Source organism: Athene cunicularia (genome assembly GCF_003259725.1).
Source record: "Athene cunicularia isolate RWA chromosome 21 unlocalized genomic scaffold, athCun1 chr21_part1, whole genome shotgun sequence".
NCBI lineage: Eukaryota > Metazoa > Chordata > Aves > Strigiformes > Strigidae > Athene > Athene cunicularia.
Window position 1 is genome coordinate 6,743,669 of NW_020799127.1, and position 18,757 is coordinate 6,762,425.

At 38.7% G+C, this 18,757-nt stretch overlaps 1 protein-coding gene across 4 annotated transcripts in view; it reads right to left on the minus strand.

Annotated features, from left to right (window-relative positions):
- Positions 1–18,757, minus strand: part of GNB1 (G protein subunit beta 1) — a 43,592-nt gene that overhangs the window by 2,032 nt on the left and 22,803 nt on the right. For 2 of the 4 annotated variants that reach the window (XM_026862620.1, XM_026862617.1), the window contains exons 1-10: positions 18,378–18,511; positions 14,883–14,990; positions 14,295–14,333; positions 12,468–12,574; positions 10,586–10,649; positions 7,521–7,683; positions 4,804–4,870; positions 3,472–3,673; positions 2,871–3,087; positions 104–215 (exon numbers count right to left, since the gene is read on the minus strand). In XM_026862620.1, coding sequence (XP_026718421.1) covers positions 109–215; positions 2,871–3,087; positions 3,472–3,673; positions 4,804–4,870; positions 7,521–7,683; positions 10,586–10,649; positions 12,468–12,574; positions 14,295–14,333; positions 14,883–14,939 — 1,023 coding nt within the window. In that variant the 5' untranslated portion in view covers positions 14,940–14,990; positions 18,378–18,511 and the 3' untranslated portion in view covers positions 104–108. Of the gene's footprint in view, positions 1–103; positions 216–2,870; positions 3,088–3,471; positions 3,674–4,803; positions 4,871–7,520; positions 7,684–10,585; positions 10,650–12,467; positions 12,575–14,294; positions 14,334–14,882; positions 14,991–18,377; positions 18,512–18,757 lie in introns of those variants that run through there. The other 2 variants (XM_026862619.1, XM_026862618.1) reach the window with 1 other exon arrangement.

The following is an 18,757-nucleotide window of genomic DNA, read 5'->3' on the forward strand; positions in this document are numbered from 1 at the left end:
AAAAAAAAAAAAAAAAAAAAAAAAAAAAAAAAGCACGGTTTGGACCTGGGAAAAAGCATTCTGAATAGCAAACAAGGACAGCCTGAATTAACTGGATACCTACCTACTTCAGTTCCAGATCTTGAGGAAGCTGTCCCATGATCCTGTTGCCACTGCCATACCATCATCAGTCACACCTAAGCAACTGACACGGTTATCGTGACCGGCAAGGACACCTGTGAATAAGAACACGTAACAGACATGGTGCATCACTTGGATAATTTCATATTTCAGTTCAGGTAACGCTTAGGCACACAGGTTTGGATTAGACAGCCTATACGTTCAAAAATCCTGAACAAACATGGCAGAATTTTTAAATGCTGTTAGTTTTATAAGCACAAACTGAGATATAACTGTGTGAGTTCCCAAGGGGGTAATGCAGTAAATGCATGACTCCAAAATTTTCCTTGAAAATTCCCCATATTGTGACCTTTACTGGTTTCTCATGAGTTGTGAAGTCACAGCCCCAAAAATTCTGCTGACAATGTCATAGCAATGTAGTACAACCATGCTTAGTATTTGCTCTCCATAGCGATAAAGAGATCAGTAATTTTTTAATGTGTAATATCAGAAGTTATGCTCAATTGTTATAAACACTAAAGCATTTCTCTTCTAATTTTATCTTACTACTCTACAAGCACTTACAAGACAAACTCCTACATACAATCTATTTGTCAATATGGAGATCTGCTACAATTCAGTTATAGTACCATTATAAAAAGAACGGAGACACTAAACAGAAAAATTAAGGGAGTCAACATTTTCCTCTATCCCCTTTAACAGTTTCAAGGAAGTAAAAAGAAAACCTAATTATCTTCAAACTCTCTCCAGTCCACAGCACTGAGGTAAGATATTCTTGATAGACTTCAAATTAATCTTTCTACATCAATTACACTGCTCATAGGATTCTCCTCATTTATATTTTGCGCTCTCCCTCTCCATTATTCTCCAAAACAGACCATGAGTTAAATCAGTTTTAATTCTTACACAAACTAGTAAGTTTAAAAATTAATATTTTGATCTGTTAATTCAGTGTAAAAATCACTACTTCGTACACAAAGTTTCTTGATGTTCGAAGTAGTAACATTTCTAATATACTTTATAAAAGCAGTTAACGCTGTGTAACACTGTTCATCTCCAGATCCCATAAAATCTGTATGAGTGTCTAAGCCTGAGCACAGAATTGTGCATTTCTGCAGCAGAAGCCAAATCCTGAGTGTTGAAGTAGACGATACAATCTTCAGAATTTCAGTGCAATACACAAGCCAGCTGCCAGAGCTAACAGAATTACCTAGGAGTTACCTAGAATTTACCGTGGAAATAGCATTAATATATCAAAATACAGTCTACCATCAACATTAGTTAAGTGTTGCAATTTGGTAAAACAAAGAGAGCTCCAAGAAGTCTTATGCAATTTGAACTGAATACCTAACCACAAGAGAGTTTAATATAGAATCAGGCATGATAGTGTCAAGATCTGCTCAGCAATCTTAAGTCAGAAGATTTCAGTAAGCAGAATACGTGACAAAGTAGTAGTTTAAATCAGTTCTAAACCTTGGCAATAAAGAATCATGCTTCGTGAGTATAAAGAATTGTTTCTTATTTCAACAGTAAGCAAGATCACCACCTTCTTCCTTTCTTTTTCTTAATTAAGGTCTTTCAAAGAAAAAACATACAGGAAAACACACATAATTGATTTTACAGTACTTAAATACAGCCAGTTGTAAACTAACCTAGACATTAATCAAGAGAAGTTTCTCAGTTCATCTCCATACAGGTTTATATACAGATTTATGGTCTCAATAATCCAAGTACAAGAAAGTCGAGTTGTAAATCTCAGCACACAGAAAAGGCTGACTCAAAATACATTTCAGTACTGAAATAACTGTATTTGGCCCTGTTAACTTGCAACTAGAACCAAATAGTGTTTTACAACACATGAACCATGTCCCACAGTTTCAGCTTCTCAGTACTGATAAAAACTAACATGAATTTTAGAAGAAACGAAGATAAAATCTGAGCGGTAAAACAGTTGCTGGAGACAGAAATTAAAAACCCGGTGGAAACCGTTTTGGAACGGTCCAGGATGATATGTTTCTTTTTTTCCTACCTGCCATATAACCTCCCCTCAAAACAAGGAGTCAGTTTTCCACAAATAAAGTACTGGCACCTAATCCTTTCAACTGCAAGTGGAACAATATTCTGCTTGTTTTTTCTTGGCTTTTAAAACCCACCTAGGATAATTCTAAAAGCTTAGAGCACTATCTGGTAACAGAGCAGGCTCTTGTTCTCATCCCCTGTTCTGACGGGAACAAAACCCTTGCAGCCTAATTGGTATCTTTTCTTTAAAATCAAAACTTTTATTAGAAAAAAGGAGAACTGAAGTTACATTATCTTAATCTTTGGACCATAAATTTCGTATTAATTTCCTCCAAACACAATGTTTGTTATTTCACTGGCTGTCTCTACAGCTACTGCTACAAATATTAGAAAAAAAATTCTTTTCTATAAATAGCCACATTAATGTTGAACTGCTTTGAACAGTTCATACATAAACAATGCCATAAAAAAAACCCAACATAGCTCTCCACCCTCAAAACCTTGGTTTTAATGGCAATCTTCCTGTTCCCAGGCATCCATTGTTCCCTTCTATCCTTTAGCAGCATTCCAATTCATTTGTTTAAGTCATTAAGCTGCTTTCATCACTGGTCATCCTAAACCAGAGTTTTAGAGTTGAGGCAGGGCATGCTAACAGGTCTGTGTATGTGACTCAACTCACATTCAGTACGTCACACTGCTTATAACATTTAAAACCAAAACTGCTTCCTTACCTGCTCTATCAGCTTTCAGTGTGTCCCAGACATTGCAGTTGAAGTCATCATAACCAGCTAGGAGGAGACGTCCACTCTTAGAAAATGCTACAGAGGTGATGCCACAGATGATGTTATCGTGTGAATAAACCATAAGTTCCTGATCAGCACGAAGATCAAAAAGCCTGCACGTAGCATCATCCGAGCCTGTGGCAAATGCATTGCCATTCGGGAAGAACTGGGAGGAGGGGGGAAAAAGGAAAAAAACAAATAATAAAACACATGATTTCAGACTTGATTCCTCTGTCAACTGAACATAACATTTTGTACAGAGCAAGTGGAAAAAGAAAGTGGCAAAGAGTGTACACCTCTCCACTACTGGGATACAGGCAAAAGCAGTAAAGTAACAAAAAGCAAGTGAAGAACAGTCCCTGCTTCTCTTTACCACAATGGACCTGAAGTTGTACAAACTTCAAGTACTTTTCCCCAGCTACAAAAAATATTAATTAAAGAAAATACGCCTCAACACTACATCACACAGCACATGCTTGAGAGCTGAGACCAAAGCAATTGTAACAATGTAAATTTAAACCCCAAATCTTCTGTTCACGTCGATACGTACACAGATGGCGTTGATGTCCGACTCGTGGCCAGTGAAGGTTTGCCGACACATTCCTTCTCTAACATCCCACAGTTTGGCAGAGGCATCACAGGCACCAGAAACAAAACACCGGGCATCAGGAGCAAGAGACAAACTCATGACATCTCCAGTGTGCCCAGTAAATGTAGTTGTCTGCTGACCAGTTTCTATGTCCCAGAGAGCGCTTGAAGGAATAATTAAAAAGGCAAAAATCAACACATTTGTGCTGCATTAGACAAGAATTGCTGTCCAGACCTTGTAAACCCATTCATTTATATCACTGCTAACAAGTAAAAATCTATAAAGTATTAACAAAAATACATATTCAATGTAGAAAAAACCAAACATTCTTTGAATTATTTGATTGTTAAAGGACAATTGTGTATAGATTTTAAAAACCATCCTCAATTTTAAAATACTGGAGGTTTAAATTGAAAAACTGTGCCAAAAAAATCTAATGGCTAACATTCATGGCTGTTTCGACACAAAGTTCACGTGACCTGCCAATGACTGCTGTCCAGTACTACTACAAGCTTGAGTTAAAGCAGCAGTGGTAAGGCTACAGAAAAAGCCGAGCTTGTTTTTCTTTTAAAAAAATTGCCAATCCACATTTAGAAACAATTCTGTATAAAACCCAAACTTCTACATTCAATAGCTACTCAGAATCAGTGGACTAACAGACAGGCATTCAAAGAGACTGATGCTGTGTAGGAGAGGTATTTTAGACAACCTTTGCTCTAAGTACTGCTGCTTGCAAGAGCTGTAATGCTTTTAAGAATTAGATATAATAGAAAAATCTATGAAAAAATGATTGGGGTCTTTTTTTCGTTCAGAAACCGGTATTTATTAAGACATACACCTACATTCTCCTCAAAAAAACCCATCTACTGTCACTGTAGAATACTTTCTAGGAGTTCTTCTGAATAACAACAAACTGAATTCTGTATTAGAAAAATCTGAATATGACTAAGTAATAAATACTGAATGCTAAACAAGTTTGAAAAAAGTCATTATTCTGATACAGTTATTTCTGAAAGCCAAGTAGTTATCATAAAAAAAATTTCCCATTACCCTCTTAACACAGAGCATTGGGTCAGGCTCTTCAGAACACGGGCAGAACTAAACAGCCAAAGCTAACAAACTTGAAAGACCAACTTTTCCATTAACAGTAAAAACGTGACATATGAACAACAATCAATCTCACTTAGGCTTCTGGATGACTATCGCGTTTACAAAGAATAACATTTCCTTCAATAATTGAGTATAGCTGTGAGAAGTCATTACTAACGATCATGTCAAAATTTTACTGCTTACCAAGTGGTGTCACCAGAGCTGGTAACGATTTGATTATCATCCAAGAAACGACAGCATGACAAGTATCCTGAAAACGAAGTTAAAAGTTGATGAGTAAGACCAGAGATTACTCTTCACACTCCACACTGCTTCTGTGTTGCTTCCTCCTCTCCTGAAGATGTAGCAAGAACTACTATATAAGCCTGAAATTTTTTTATATAGGAAGCTCCAACGTTTTGGACAAAATGTAGTTTGGCTCTTTACAGACCATGCCCAACTCAACCACTACCCTCGCGCAGCGATACACCAGCATCACTGCAAGTCACCCTAAAGAAAGATGTCTGTAACAGAAGAAAATGAACCTAAGCAGCTTAACCAAATAAGGTAGACACTGTTTTGGAAATATCTTGCCAATTCTTCTTTTGGTAGAGAGTGTGGAGAGGAGGAAGAGGAAAAGAAAGAGGCAGTAGTAAGGCAAAAGAGTGGAATCCACTGGCCAAGCTGGAGAGGATATAGGTAACCCTGCACTGTACACACTAAACTCTTACAAAATGCATCTCTACATCACTGCATCCACGAGCAACAAATGCTTATGACCTCAGCTGTATCATATAACTATTGAGAAAAAAATAAACTGCATTTTTGGAAAGTACAAAAAGAACAGAGCATATACATTGGATGTTTCGAAACAGTGGAAAAGAATTTTATCCGAGTGCTGCGAAGCATCTTTATAGTGAGGTATGACCACATGCCAATCAATGCAACAACTCCAGTTACAAAATTATTCTGTCCTGCCAGCCACTTCTACTTCACAAAACACAAACATCTTCTGAAAATCGTAACTACAGCAAAATATGAAAACCTGTAAACGATAGCTTCCAGCTATAGGCTTTGTTCAGTTCTGCAACAGAAAAGCAGATCACTGAAGTTGCTCCTTCGAGAAGATTCTATACAAGCTGGTCAGGTTTCAGACGTACTCCTTTGATGTCCCTTGAATTACAGCAAAATTTTGCTTCTCATGTTATGTAAAAAACCGTATTTTCCCAGCTATACAGTTTATAACCATAAAGACCACTGAGCATCTAGACTATCACAGAAATAATGCTCTTTTTATTGCTAAAAATATTTTTCCGTATTTTGATACACATTCACAGCCACATACTGAAAGTGTAAGCACCCTGTGTCCAAACGCATTCCAATTTTCCCTGTGTCCTGAAGGACAGGTGAGCGGTAGAGGCAAGAGGAGAAGAGTACCTTCTCCAAAATCACTTCACTAGTCTCATCACAACCGCCAACTGAAGGTCAAATCATCACTGCATTCTCACACCATTTACACCCAAGAAGAGCACACAATTCCTCTAAATTACATCAGTCACGCTTTGTAAGAACAGTCAAAAGAAAATTAAATGGCAATAAGCATACTTTAATTCACATTTAACTTTTTCTGTATAAAAAGTCATTAATGTTTAACTTATTTCTGAGTAACCGTATTTTCCTTCAATGAAGTCTTTATGCCTTTTTCTTTTCTTTGTATAGTTGGAGGCTTGATCAGGCAGAAGACACAGAGCCCACCTGACATTTTCTCTGAAGAACTGTTAGAAATTTTCTCTGGAGCCAAGCTGACCACCTCTAAAGCGATCTACCTTTGGTTTGGATTATTCTTAGTGGGAACAAGGAGACCACAGAGATGACACGCAGCTTCAGAGCTGCAGCTTTAAGAGAAATGCTTAATTACAGCCCATTCCCTTTCTCAGATTGTTGGAGGCATTCCTGATTCCACAAGAGTGAGGAAGATGACTGATGTGACAGGCTCAGTACTACACTACTATTTTACAAGATACCCAAGTGCCTACTAAATAGCCAGTTCAAGAAACCACCCACCTGGCTTTCCTCCGAAGAATTTTCAACCCCATTCACAAAAACATAAAAATACCATCTGTCCATTATCCAACAACATACAAAAGCAGTTCACATTTTCTAGGTTACTACTGCTTACAAGGTGCTCATCCCTGTTAACTGTACATTCTTTAGGAAGCAAGAATATCTTCAGCCACTGGATTTGCTTTTGAAGGTACAGTGTGACACTGAGTCTCCTGGTTTGTTCAGAAAGAAAAATTTTCAACTCCTTCCCCACACTTGGAAACACTAGCTCTTGAGCACAGTGAGGGATCTTCTTGCTTCAAAAACTCCAACACGTGTGTTTCTACAATCCTTCTTACCCAATAAGGTGAATTTTGCTTCATCTGTCACTAAGGGAATTTTGCAGCTACCGGTTTACATCCTAATTCACCAGGCAAAGCCTAGAACTCTACCTGTCTCTTCTCATCAATCACAAGACAGCCCACCTTAGAGACAGAAACTGAAGGCAAAAATTAAGGTACTGTATTCTGGGGAGAAAGGAGAGGAGGAGAAACAGAAGAGGAAGTAATGAGAACTCAAATCTCTGCAACTAAATAGCGCCATGAGAAGGCAGCTGTCTTGCTCATGCAAAGTTAAAACACATTCTCATTACACTTCCTTTGTTAAAAGATTATCACCCTTAACAAAAGTTTTTAAAAGGAGGGAGAAAAAAAAAAATAATTTAAAAACAGGCAGTATGCAGCTAAGGTCCTGCCTGAGAAAGAAGTGCACAATGGAATATATCCTTCTAATTAGGAAATTCTATCTAAAAGATTATTTTTTTTTTCTAAATCTTCACCATGTGCTTAGGTAACAGACCATTCTGAACAGGCACTCACCTGTGTGACCAGCTAGTTCACGGCTGACACGTACATTCCCTTCACGAGTTTTCAAGTTATAAATGGAACAGATGTTATCAAGACCACCACAAGCCACATAGTTTCCAGAAGGAGCATATGCACAAGTCATGACCCAAGAGGAACGCAGGGGAATAGCATGCACCTGAAACAGACACACTGATGTATTTCAGCAGCAGAACAACTGATTCAATCATTTACTAGCAGGAAGTTTTTCACCTGTTTCTCAAGGCATACACCATCTTTTTGCCAGAAGGACAAGAAGAAAACAATGACAAGAAAAAAAAAAAAAAAAAAGAGTCTTCAGTTGTCTGAGTATCAAACTATTTTGAGGGTAACTTGCACATATAGCTCGTCAGACCAAGTAATGACATAATTAAAACCTTAGGTTTGCCTTTCCTGAATCCAGATTAATAAGCGATTTTGGTAAACGCTGCATTATTTCATTTCAGTGCTCTGATTGCTATTGTTTTATTATAGGTTCAGGAAAATATTGACTTCCAAGCACAGTCAGCAAAACTGCCAATTCCAGGCTTAGATGCTGTGCTATCAATGGACAAGGAAATCGCTGCTTTCGCTGCCATTTAAATCCTCCTTTGGAAACCCACTGCAAGCAATCAAGCTTCATATTTAAATAACTACCCCACGTTTCCTTGTCACTCTGTGCTCAGAGAACTTTATTTAAAAAATAATTGAAGCTAAACCTGTTCTGTCTTGTTAACTCACTGCATTCATCCTCCAAATGTGCTCATGGCATCTTAAAGAAAGGCACTATATTGTTATACATATTGTGATCTCTCATGCAATACTAACAATTCTCCTATATTTCTTAAGTAAACAGCAAAGATTACTGTCTGTTCCTCTGCTGCTACAGTGATCCTGCAACAATCAGCAGCTAAAAAACAATAACCCGCACTAAAAACACAGCCAGATCATTTTTGGAAGTCTTCTACCATGGAACTAACCAGAATATTCACCTCAAGCCATTTTATTTCATCATTAGAAAAAGATCGTATTTATGACAAGAGTGTTACTTCCAATGTGTGCTGCCAACTGCCAAAAGAACATCTGCAGACTATCATTCAAGGATTTTTGCATCAGCTGCTTCCTGATCCTACCTAGTCAAATTTTAACACTCTTTCAACACCAAGCTGTTTGCTACCTAGAATTCCAAACAGTTTATGGTTTGGTTTTCCGGGGTGTTTGTTACAGGTTTATTTCTTTTAGAGCAGGGTGGTGGTGGTGGCTTTTTTGTTCTTAACTCAATTGTTATTTCACTGTTTCAATACTGCCAAGAGGTATGAGGGGAGGATTTTTTTTTATTTTTTTTTTTTTACAGCTGAAGAGTTCTATTACTGATTCTAGTAAAAATTTTACCAGTACAACAACAACCTCTGATTCCAGTCCCCCCAGACAAGAAAGCTACAATTTGCCTTTTGATGATACCATGGATTAATTAGCATTCATAGAAGAACTGAAGATATAATATGGAAGTCATGGTATATAGTGATTATTTTACCATCTTATCTTTCAGTTGTTACAGTAATTTCGATCATGTTTACCTGGAGGTTGAGGTCAAAGGAGGAAGATGAAGGCAAAAAAAGGGAGGGTTTATTTTTGTTGTGAAAACAATATGATTTCTCTTTAGTAAAGTTATGGATTCAGTAGCTTCACAGCTGGGAATCAATAATAATCAACAATAATCCCAGTTTTAGGAGTTGCTGCTGCAGTTGTTCCCTGATAACAGTAACCATAACCAGTAAATGCCAACCATGATGACCCAGTACGTATGGCTCAAGGTCTGAGTGCAGAGCAGGGACGGGCAGTGTCCTCAGGGGGTGGGACCGCCACTGTTTAACAGCTTTGCTGGGGACAGGGCCAGGGGGATCGAGGGACCCTCAGAGTTCCGCACCAACACGGAGCTGTGTGGGGTGGGGACACGCTGAGGGAAGGGATGGCATCCAGAGGGACCTGGGCAGGCTGGAGAGGGGGGACGTGCAAACCTCCTGGAGTTCAACATGGCCAAGGGCAAGGTCCTGCCCGTGGGTCGGGGCAATCCCCAGCACAAACCCCGGCTGGGCGAGGAGTGGCTGGAGAGCAGCCCTGAGGAGAAGGACTTGGGGGTGTCAGGGGGTGGAAAACTGAGAGTCAGCAACGTGCCCTCGCAGCCCAGAAAGGCACCCAGAGCAGGGTGGGCAGCAGGGCCAGGGTGGGATTCTCTCCCTTTGGGACCCCCAACATCAGGACAGGGACCTGCTCGAGCAGGGCCAGAGGAGGCCACAAAGATGCTCAGGGGGCTGGAACACCCCTTGTGAGGACAGGTTGAGAGAGTTGGGGGGTTCATCTGGGGAAGAGAAGGCTCCGGGGAGACCTTAGAGCGGCCCCCCAGGGCTGAAAGGGGCTGTGGGAAAGGGGGGAGGGATAAGACAAGGGGTAACGGCTTTAAACTGAAAGAGAGGAGATTTAGATTAGATATGAGGAAGAAATTCTTCCCTGTGAGGGGGGTGAGGCCCTGGCACAGGCTGCCCAGAGCAGCTGTGGCTGCCCCCTCCCTGGAAGGGTTCAAGGCCGGGTTGGACGGGGCTTTGGGCAACCTGGGCTGGGGGAAGGTGGCCCTGCCTGTGGCAGGGAGGTGGGACTGGATGGTCTTTAAGGTCCCTTCCAACCCAAACCAGTCTATGATTCTATAATTTGTCTTTGAATAATTAACTGCAGACAACAGATTACTACGGCTATGCTTAAATCTCTGACCATTCTGGTGCAACATGCTGATTACTTCTTGCTCTCTGTCAATCAATTTCTCCGCAGTACCAAAACAAATCAAAACATGCTCTAGAATTAAGTATTTCATTGTTTTCCATTTGTGGTGCACATTTTCATATGCAATGCACAAGACACCGCTATGTTCTTTAAATGCAAACTTTATTCTTTTGGAGAATTCAAAATTTGGTCTTAGGACTATGAAAAGAATGCAGCCAAAATCCTGACAGGTACACTGCCTTTGTATTTACAGGGGAATTACAGAACAACATATCAGTTGGTCTTACCTTGTTTGTAGTATAGCTGTCCCAAATTATAAGTTTGCCATCCTGGGAGGCACTAACTAGAAGCCTAGAGAAGAAACAGCAGGTAAACACAATCATTGCAGGAAGACAAGAAACATCTTTGTGATGAAGATCTTTGTGCTGGCAATTGTCTCCATTGTCAAGGCCAAGTGACTTGAAACCATTCAAATACAGTGCAACATTACCCAATTCTGTTATTAGTACTATAAAAATAATTTTGCAAGACTCAATCTTAATGCTAAGTATTATGGAAATGTGTGATAGAACACCTACACGTTAACACATTCTGACTTGAGGAAAAACTGTAGCTATGTAACATCTCAAATCTTGAAAACCTGAGGGAAAAAACTTGCATGGAATCAGTGTTTCTGTGTGTTACACACAGGCTTCAGACCCACTGAGTTTGGGAAGCTACACTATCAACACGTTTTCCTCTTTCCTATTTTTAAAACAGGATTTTAAATTCTAAGCCATCCAAAAATTCTGAACATCAGCACTGAAATACAATGGAAAAGAAAATGAAATGCAGCAAATATATCAGTAATGGAAGGGGCAGTGGTAGGAACATATTTACTCTAAATCAACACCACCTCAATCCCCCACCCAGCAATCATGTTTGAAACATGATGCACCTAATTCAGGGTTCAGAGCTCTCTTTCCTGCTCTCAATGTGTTTAAAGATAGATCACATATACTGACATGAAAAAAAAAATCTGTATAGTCTCCTCATTTTCTAAGTCATTTTGGATAAAATACTCCCACGTGGTGTTCAAATTTGTTCTGTGCATCATCTTCTGACCACTTCCAAGCTGAACAATACAGTGCAATCACCGAAATACTCCAGTCTCTCCGCATTAATTTTTTTGCTCTAGGTTATATTTCAGAGCTCTCTCGAAACGCTTTTGCCAATCAAGAAATTGAATCCCCATTTTTTAAATAAGCTATATGCCCAAGAGATGCCTGAAGCAATAAACTGTACATAACTCTGAGAAACTAGCTTCTTTCACAGGCACAGAAAACTGAGGTGAATTCAACTTCAGTGTTTTGCAAAGTAACAATGGTGTTTGTTCTGATTTTTAAGCCCTAAGTAATATAGAAACTAAGTTTAACACATCAGGAATTATTTTTATCTTTACGACGCATGCTGTCTTTTTTGTTAAACACTTGGATATTTTGCTTTGGTGTATTTACTGTATGCATACACACTAGAGTTCAGGCAGTTCTTTCTTAAGGCACAGCTTGTTTACACCAATTAGGTAAGAATGGAACTTTAACATCAAGGTTTCTTTGAAAAAAAAAATCTCTTGAGTAGCAAAAGGCTACCTATAACTTACAACGTTGCTGGTTGTAATTTAAAAATTCCTCAGAGGAATTTTTTTTAATGTGTTTCTGCAAGGAAGCAGCAACATATTATTTTAACCAAAGTTTGAAAACTTGCTGCCTTAGTGTGCCTTACAATTCTTGTAAAGGACAGAAAGCAAAAGCAGCTGATACTAGTATCGTTCAGTTTCTCTCTAAATGAACATCAGCAGTTAATAGGAAGCATTTAAAGAAAAAAACCCATCTGATTGTGAAGTCTACTTTATCTCCACAATTCCTCAGAATTTGTGTACTACCACAACTATATTTTTCAGGCAAATAGACAGAAACTTGTATTTTGGCACCATATTTAGATTTGGATGACAAAACCATGGGTGTTAGGAGGAAAAAAAGTGATATTAAGTGCTTCTGAATACTCGTGGTTGTTTGAGTTCTCTTGGAATTAGTGGTTCCTAAGTGGTTGAAATAGGAAAAATAACAGAGTTCTGCACACTCCAAAGAACAGCGAAGCCACATGACCCCATCTGGTCTCACTAGCACCCACCTGGAATCAGTCCCCCAGTGCATTGCATAAATTTTAGCCAGGTGTCCCCGGAGTGTTCTTCTAGTGCGCATTTGAATTCTCCCCACTGGGTCAATATTGGCTGTGATCTGAAATAGGAATGGTGTCATACACTGAGTTTTTCACTTCGTAGTTCCAAAAAGTAACACAATTCCATTTAAATGAATTTTCTAGTGCAGACCAAAGTCCTACATTTTGAATATTGACAGAGTTTTTAAAGATTAACTAATCAAAAGTTAAAGATACTGCATAAAATGATATATCAAATGAAGAAATCAGCTGCTCTACCATACTCATAAAGCCTCAGAAATTAATTTGTTTAGGTCATATCTTCCTAGATTTCTAGAATTTCAGACCTTTGATCTGGGTTTTCTACTCCTGTATAGATAAATGTGGCAGACTTTTTTTTTCCCCAGAAGGGTGGGTGTGGGGAGGTATCTCAGGCTTTAAAACACATCTCCACTTTTAAAGGCTGAATTAATAACTCTTTCTGATCCAAATTGCCTTCCCTTCCAAGTACAGGATTATTAAATTCATAGTATTCCTGATTTATTTAACTTCTTGAAGATAAAAGTAGTCTCTGCAATAAGTGAATAGCGAGTGAGGAAGTAATCAGTTTAGCTGTCCTTGCACTGTTAAATTTAATATAAGTATGTCCTCCAGTCTGGAGAGAAGTACCAGTTAAAAAAAAAAAAACAAACACAGAACAGCACAACACACTTCCAGTACTGTAAGCAGTACACATCACAACAAATCCAAGAGTTTATTTTACTTCTCATGTCTCCATGTTACAAAATTCTTCAGCAAGTGCATTTGAGGAAAGATCTCTGCTTCTTTTCAAAGGCTATCAACACAGCTCAGGACTCAGATGAACAGATAAGAATGTTTCCCTGATATAAAACTCCTTTCACAGTGGATATCTCATATATTAACTAATATTGAAGCTTTTATTTTTAATTTTCCCATACCTTCACCCTGAAAAATACTGTGCGTTGCGCATCATAAAATGAGATCACAAGATACATACCACTCAGATATTGATATTACCTTTATTATCTGATACTTCAGTGACATTTTAAATTAAGAAAATGACATCACTTATGTACCAACTATCAGACATAGAGGATTCACAGTCAAAATTCAAGCAAATGGACTTGAGTAGGTGACAAGAGTAAAATGATTCATGATATATCTAGGGAAAAAAAAGCAAAGGCTTGCACCTCTTCCACTGCCATAATAATCTGTTCCAGTCTGAATTCCTACCAGATTTCTAGAAAAAAAACCCAAAACACTGTATCTCCATGAGATGTACTACAGAGTACTGCTCTCCCTTTCCCCAAGTTAATGTTGACTGAAGGCAAGCCCACAGGATCAAAATGTGACAGTACAGCAAGATGCAAAGGTATTAGCTCAGGCCCAGAAGCACTTCAGACGTAAGTGCAGCCTCATGTGGAAATTATTAAGTAGGTTAACCTGAGCAGGTTTTATGGTTCAGATTATCAGGGTAAGGCAACTGTACTGCCACCATATCTGTAGCAGAACACTGGGGCTCCCCTGCATTACTTCCCAGTGAGCAGTAGAGATGCACCCCGAGTCAATTCTTAAAGAAACTACTGCTCAAGGCTAACCCCCTCAGAAACTGGACAAAGAAACAATGTATTTCTGGAAGAAACCACCTAAAGACAAAATGAAAAAAAAAATACAGAGAAGGCAAAAAAAGATTCACTTGCACTTACAAAAAAAAGATATGATGTAAGAAGGTAAAGGAGAACAATTTTCATAATTTGTGTTAAATTCTTAAATGCTTACCTGAGCCAGGGTGGCATCCGCACATGCTTTCCTAGCATCCTGCAACAGAAGACAGAGAAATTCTAAGAGGTTCTGCCCAATTCTTTATATTGTTTTATCAAGTCGATCAAGCACCCTCAAACCAAGGTCCAGAAAGCATTTCTGCTTGTCATCCAGAGGACCCATCCTAACTGCTGCATGAACATAATACGCTGTCTGCTGCCAAAACACATTGAGCATATTGAGCCTTTGACATTTTGTTCTTTTGAGAGAAAGGTAACATGATTTTCACCACGAAGATGGTCAAGCAATGGAACTGCTTGTCCAGACAGGCCGTGCTGTCTCTATCCATAGAAGTTTTTAAGACCTAACTAGACAAAGCCCTGAATAACCTTGTAGCTAACCTTATTTTAAGCAGTATGTTGCTTAACATTGCTTATGGTCTGGCTCAGAAAAAATTCAGTATAACATTCACTTCAACCTAATCCATCGTGTGCATTCTGTACAACTTATTTTCTAAGCAATATTAAAGACAAAAAAAGTAATTTCCTAAAGTACATGACCATTCATCTGTACCGTGGCTTCAAGATCCATGGATACAATACATACTCTGATTTGGTTTTTCAGTTGCTCAGCCTCCTGGCGTAACTGGTCAAGCTCACTCATTTTCCTGTGCTAAAGGTGTGCTTCACTGCCACCTCTGAAACAACCAGAAATCTGGAAGACAGATGATAATAATGAGAATTAGTAGGAGTCATAACTTGAAATTACTAGAGTAGGCAAGCTCTTTCAAACATCTCAAACAGCACTTGACAAAAGGCAGATTGGTTTATAAATACTGGAATACAGGTGAAAATATTTCTCCGAAGCCTCCGCAGAATAAGGAGTTACCACACAGAAATGTGCTTGGCTTTTATCCAGCCACAGTAAATAAAATATAATTTGGACTTATTCCTTTCCTCCAGGAAAATTCCTTTCCTCCTTCTGCCCCCCCCCCCTTGACCCTTTACTATTAAATAAAGCAAATGCTTTGCTAGCAGTTTCACATATTATTAAGATTTAATCAGCTTATTTATCTTCGCAAGCATGTGGGTTTTCTTTTTTTCTAAAGCCCTTCCCAAGGAGAAAGATGAGGATAACTTCCAAATTTTTATCCATAGTAACAGAGAACATATTGTGAAAGCAAATTAAAGTAGTAGAGCAAACATCACTGTCAAAAGAAAAGAAGTTTCAGAAGAGTTATTAAGACTTTAACATGCCCTAAATATTACTGTCCCACATACCCAGACTTGTCTCAGAGCTCCCCTTATAGTAATGGTATTCCAAACCAAGCACCTCGAAGAGCAAACGTCAAACCTTGTCATAGCATCGTTTACAAATTCATGAAACACAAAATCCTTTAGAAAAGCAGTTTCAGCTAGCTTCTGTCTCAAAACCGTCAAAGCCCTTTCACTTCATTGTGAAACCAGGTCTCTTCTTTCTCTCTTCCAGTTCCAGGGTCATCTCTTTAAGCCACTTTAACATTGCTTGTTCAGCTTAGTCCAAAATCCAGTTAAGACAAAACCCATCAAGAGCGTTTTATTATCCTACAACCACCTTCTTTTCTTTTGAATGCTATTTTGTTTCTCAACTTGTTTTGTTCATTCTACATTTAAGACAAAACAATCTATGGCTGTCTACAGCTCCTGTGTAGTTCACACACATACTGTGAAATACTGTACACGACTCTTGCCAAAGCCATTAAGGAACTTGAAGACTATTCTTAAGAATAAACTGAAAATTTTCAGATCTTTCAGCTTTTTGATATCCAGTTCTATTTCTGCCATTCTCTAAGTTAATATATAAGCCCATTTCCCACTAAGCAAACACCAGCCACTCCAGGCTGAGTACAAAGAATTTAGAGATGGTATCGTTCCTATTTCAGAGAAAGTACAATCCAAAACTTACATGCCCTGCTCAAGGTCACAGCAACTCAGCAACAGGATTAAGATAAAGATTTAGGACACCACGATTCCAGGTGCAGAGTTACAGGTAACTACAGTGAAGATTTACATACAGCTTTATTTAAAAATATAATAGGATGAATAATCTAATGTCAGTCAAAGCAGATACGTCCTCCTGTAACATACAGCTTAAAATAGCGTCAATTTATTTCTGTGAGAATTTGTGCACTATGCAGTAGAATTCTCTCACATTTAAGTGAAACAAAACTTCTTTGGATGCAACAGGAAGAGGTCCAAGGAGAGGAACACTAATCCTAGGAAAAAAAAAAAACCATCAAACCGAGAAAGTTTACTTCACAGAAACTGAACCCTGTAGTTTCATTCTGGATTATTTGCACACACTGAGTTGAAAATAAATCACACAAGCTTATTTCATGCTTGTGCCTTATTGCTTAATATAGCATGTGCTGAAGGGGAGTGCTGCAAATGACAAAGCCAGATGAGCAGCCCAATAGTGTCGAGTGTCTTCTGCAGTATCACAGAAGCAGGAACACTGATACAGCCATAGAAGCAGCTCCAAAGGGACACAGGTCACATTCCCCCGTTGATGGCATATCATAGTTTGACTGGCACATACATGTCTGTGTGCACACAAATAAAACCTCCATTACACTCTGAAAGGCCTAGCACAGTAACTACATCTATACTTATGTTACAGAAGAAACTGTCACATCGAATTTAAGACAGAACTCTGCCTCGGCACTTTGCCTCTGTTCTCTTCCAAGTCCCACTTTATGCACGGGCAGAAGAACCCAAACTCCTTCACGATCTCTAAGAATTAACTAAACACACCAACAGAACCCAACCTTCAGAGTCATTTCATAAATGCAAGTTATCATTCAGTTAGACAGACATGCATATACACAACCTGCTCTCCCTACCATGCAGCTAAGCTCCTAAAACGCTTTATTGGTGAACTCCACATCAGAGTCACTCACTAACATTTTAAGGAAAGCTTCCTTTTAACGAACAATTTCAAAATGGCTTAACAGCACTGCAGAAACCTTTACATGCAAGACACTATCTCCAGTATCACAGGCAGCAAGGAGTTCAAGGAACTTTACTATTGTTAAAGCAGCTTCTCTGGATCTCGACCTTCAGTCACTTGCTGGGTAGGACTCACATTTCAGTACTCGTTGCATGACAATTAGCAGCTGCATGCCTACAACCCTTGATATTTTTCCTATCTGCAACATCATATATCCACATGATAAGTTCGTATCTTGGAGTCAGATATACTTTTAGAGTTACAACTCAGCCCCTACGCGTTCCAAGCAACTCCAAACCCTGAACTGCATTTCTGACAGCATCCATAGAAATTCTTTAAACCAGATTTCCACATTCCCTTTGTAGTCTTTGTTGTTTCAACATCAACAGGAAGTTCTAATTCCTGCCAACATGACTGAACTCACCAACAGTCAGGAAACAAAAATCCTAATGAAGCCAAGGACATTAAAATATAGGAGTTCTCTGAAGCAGACTAAAATTTATGGGACAACCAGTTTGGCTATTCCTCTATTTCTTTTACACTGAGTCCTAGGCAATTAAATTTATGGCAGAAATATGAGAAGGGGGGGGGGAGTGTTCCATCCTCTTGTGTGCTTTTCAGCTGTACTGTAAATCAGCAAGAGCTTACTAAGTGTCTAGCATTAAAAAAAAGTTCTTTGAAAGAGCAAGAACAACAGGTAAGGTCAGGAAAATATAGGGGAAGACAAAATAATTTTACCTATTCCCACTCTTAATAAATGGGAAATTTTTCTACAGATTTAGTCATATTACAAACAGAAATAACAAGCGGAGACTGTTCAATATATGAACTATGCTCACTGCAAACTAACACAATTAAGTACCACGAAATAATATTTCTTTGTTTCTAGGCATGTTCTAAAGGCATTTAATCCCATTTTAAATGAGGTTTCTAGAAGAAACTGTAAGCGTGACATGGATGATGCTTCTATTTGTGGGGTTTTAAAAGAAGTTACTGAATTTCTACATCAAGAAAACCTCATGCAAAAAGTCACTACTGAAGTTGCACGATCCCTTTTTTCCCAATTATCACCATAGCTGTGAAGAAATAGGTAGCAACTAAACTCATGCTTACCTCACTTTCTTTTGAATATGTTACTGTGTTCTTGAAGGCAGGCTTCTCAGGAGTAACACATTCACTTTGCTGAACTCACTCAAGACCCTTCCAGAGGCTGAAGTGCTTAAGTGTCTCTGCCCTTAGCCTAATTCCCCCTAATCTTGTTGACAGGTATACCTTGTAGATAATTCTCTTCTTGCTAGGGACAACAATATGTGTACTTGCAAGGTAGTTCACTATTCACTACTCCAAATGATCCAAGTCTCTAATCTCTTCTTACAAGTTACCCATAGAAAAGTCACTTTGTTCCTCTGTTTTTCCCACACAGGAAAACCAAGGATTGACTTCACCTCATTTGTTACTTGCCATATATGATACAACTTCACAGTTCAACTATG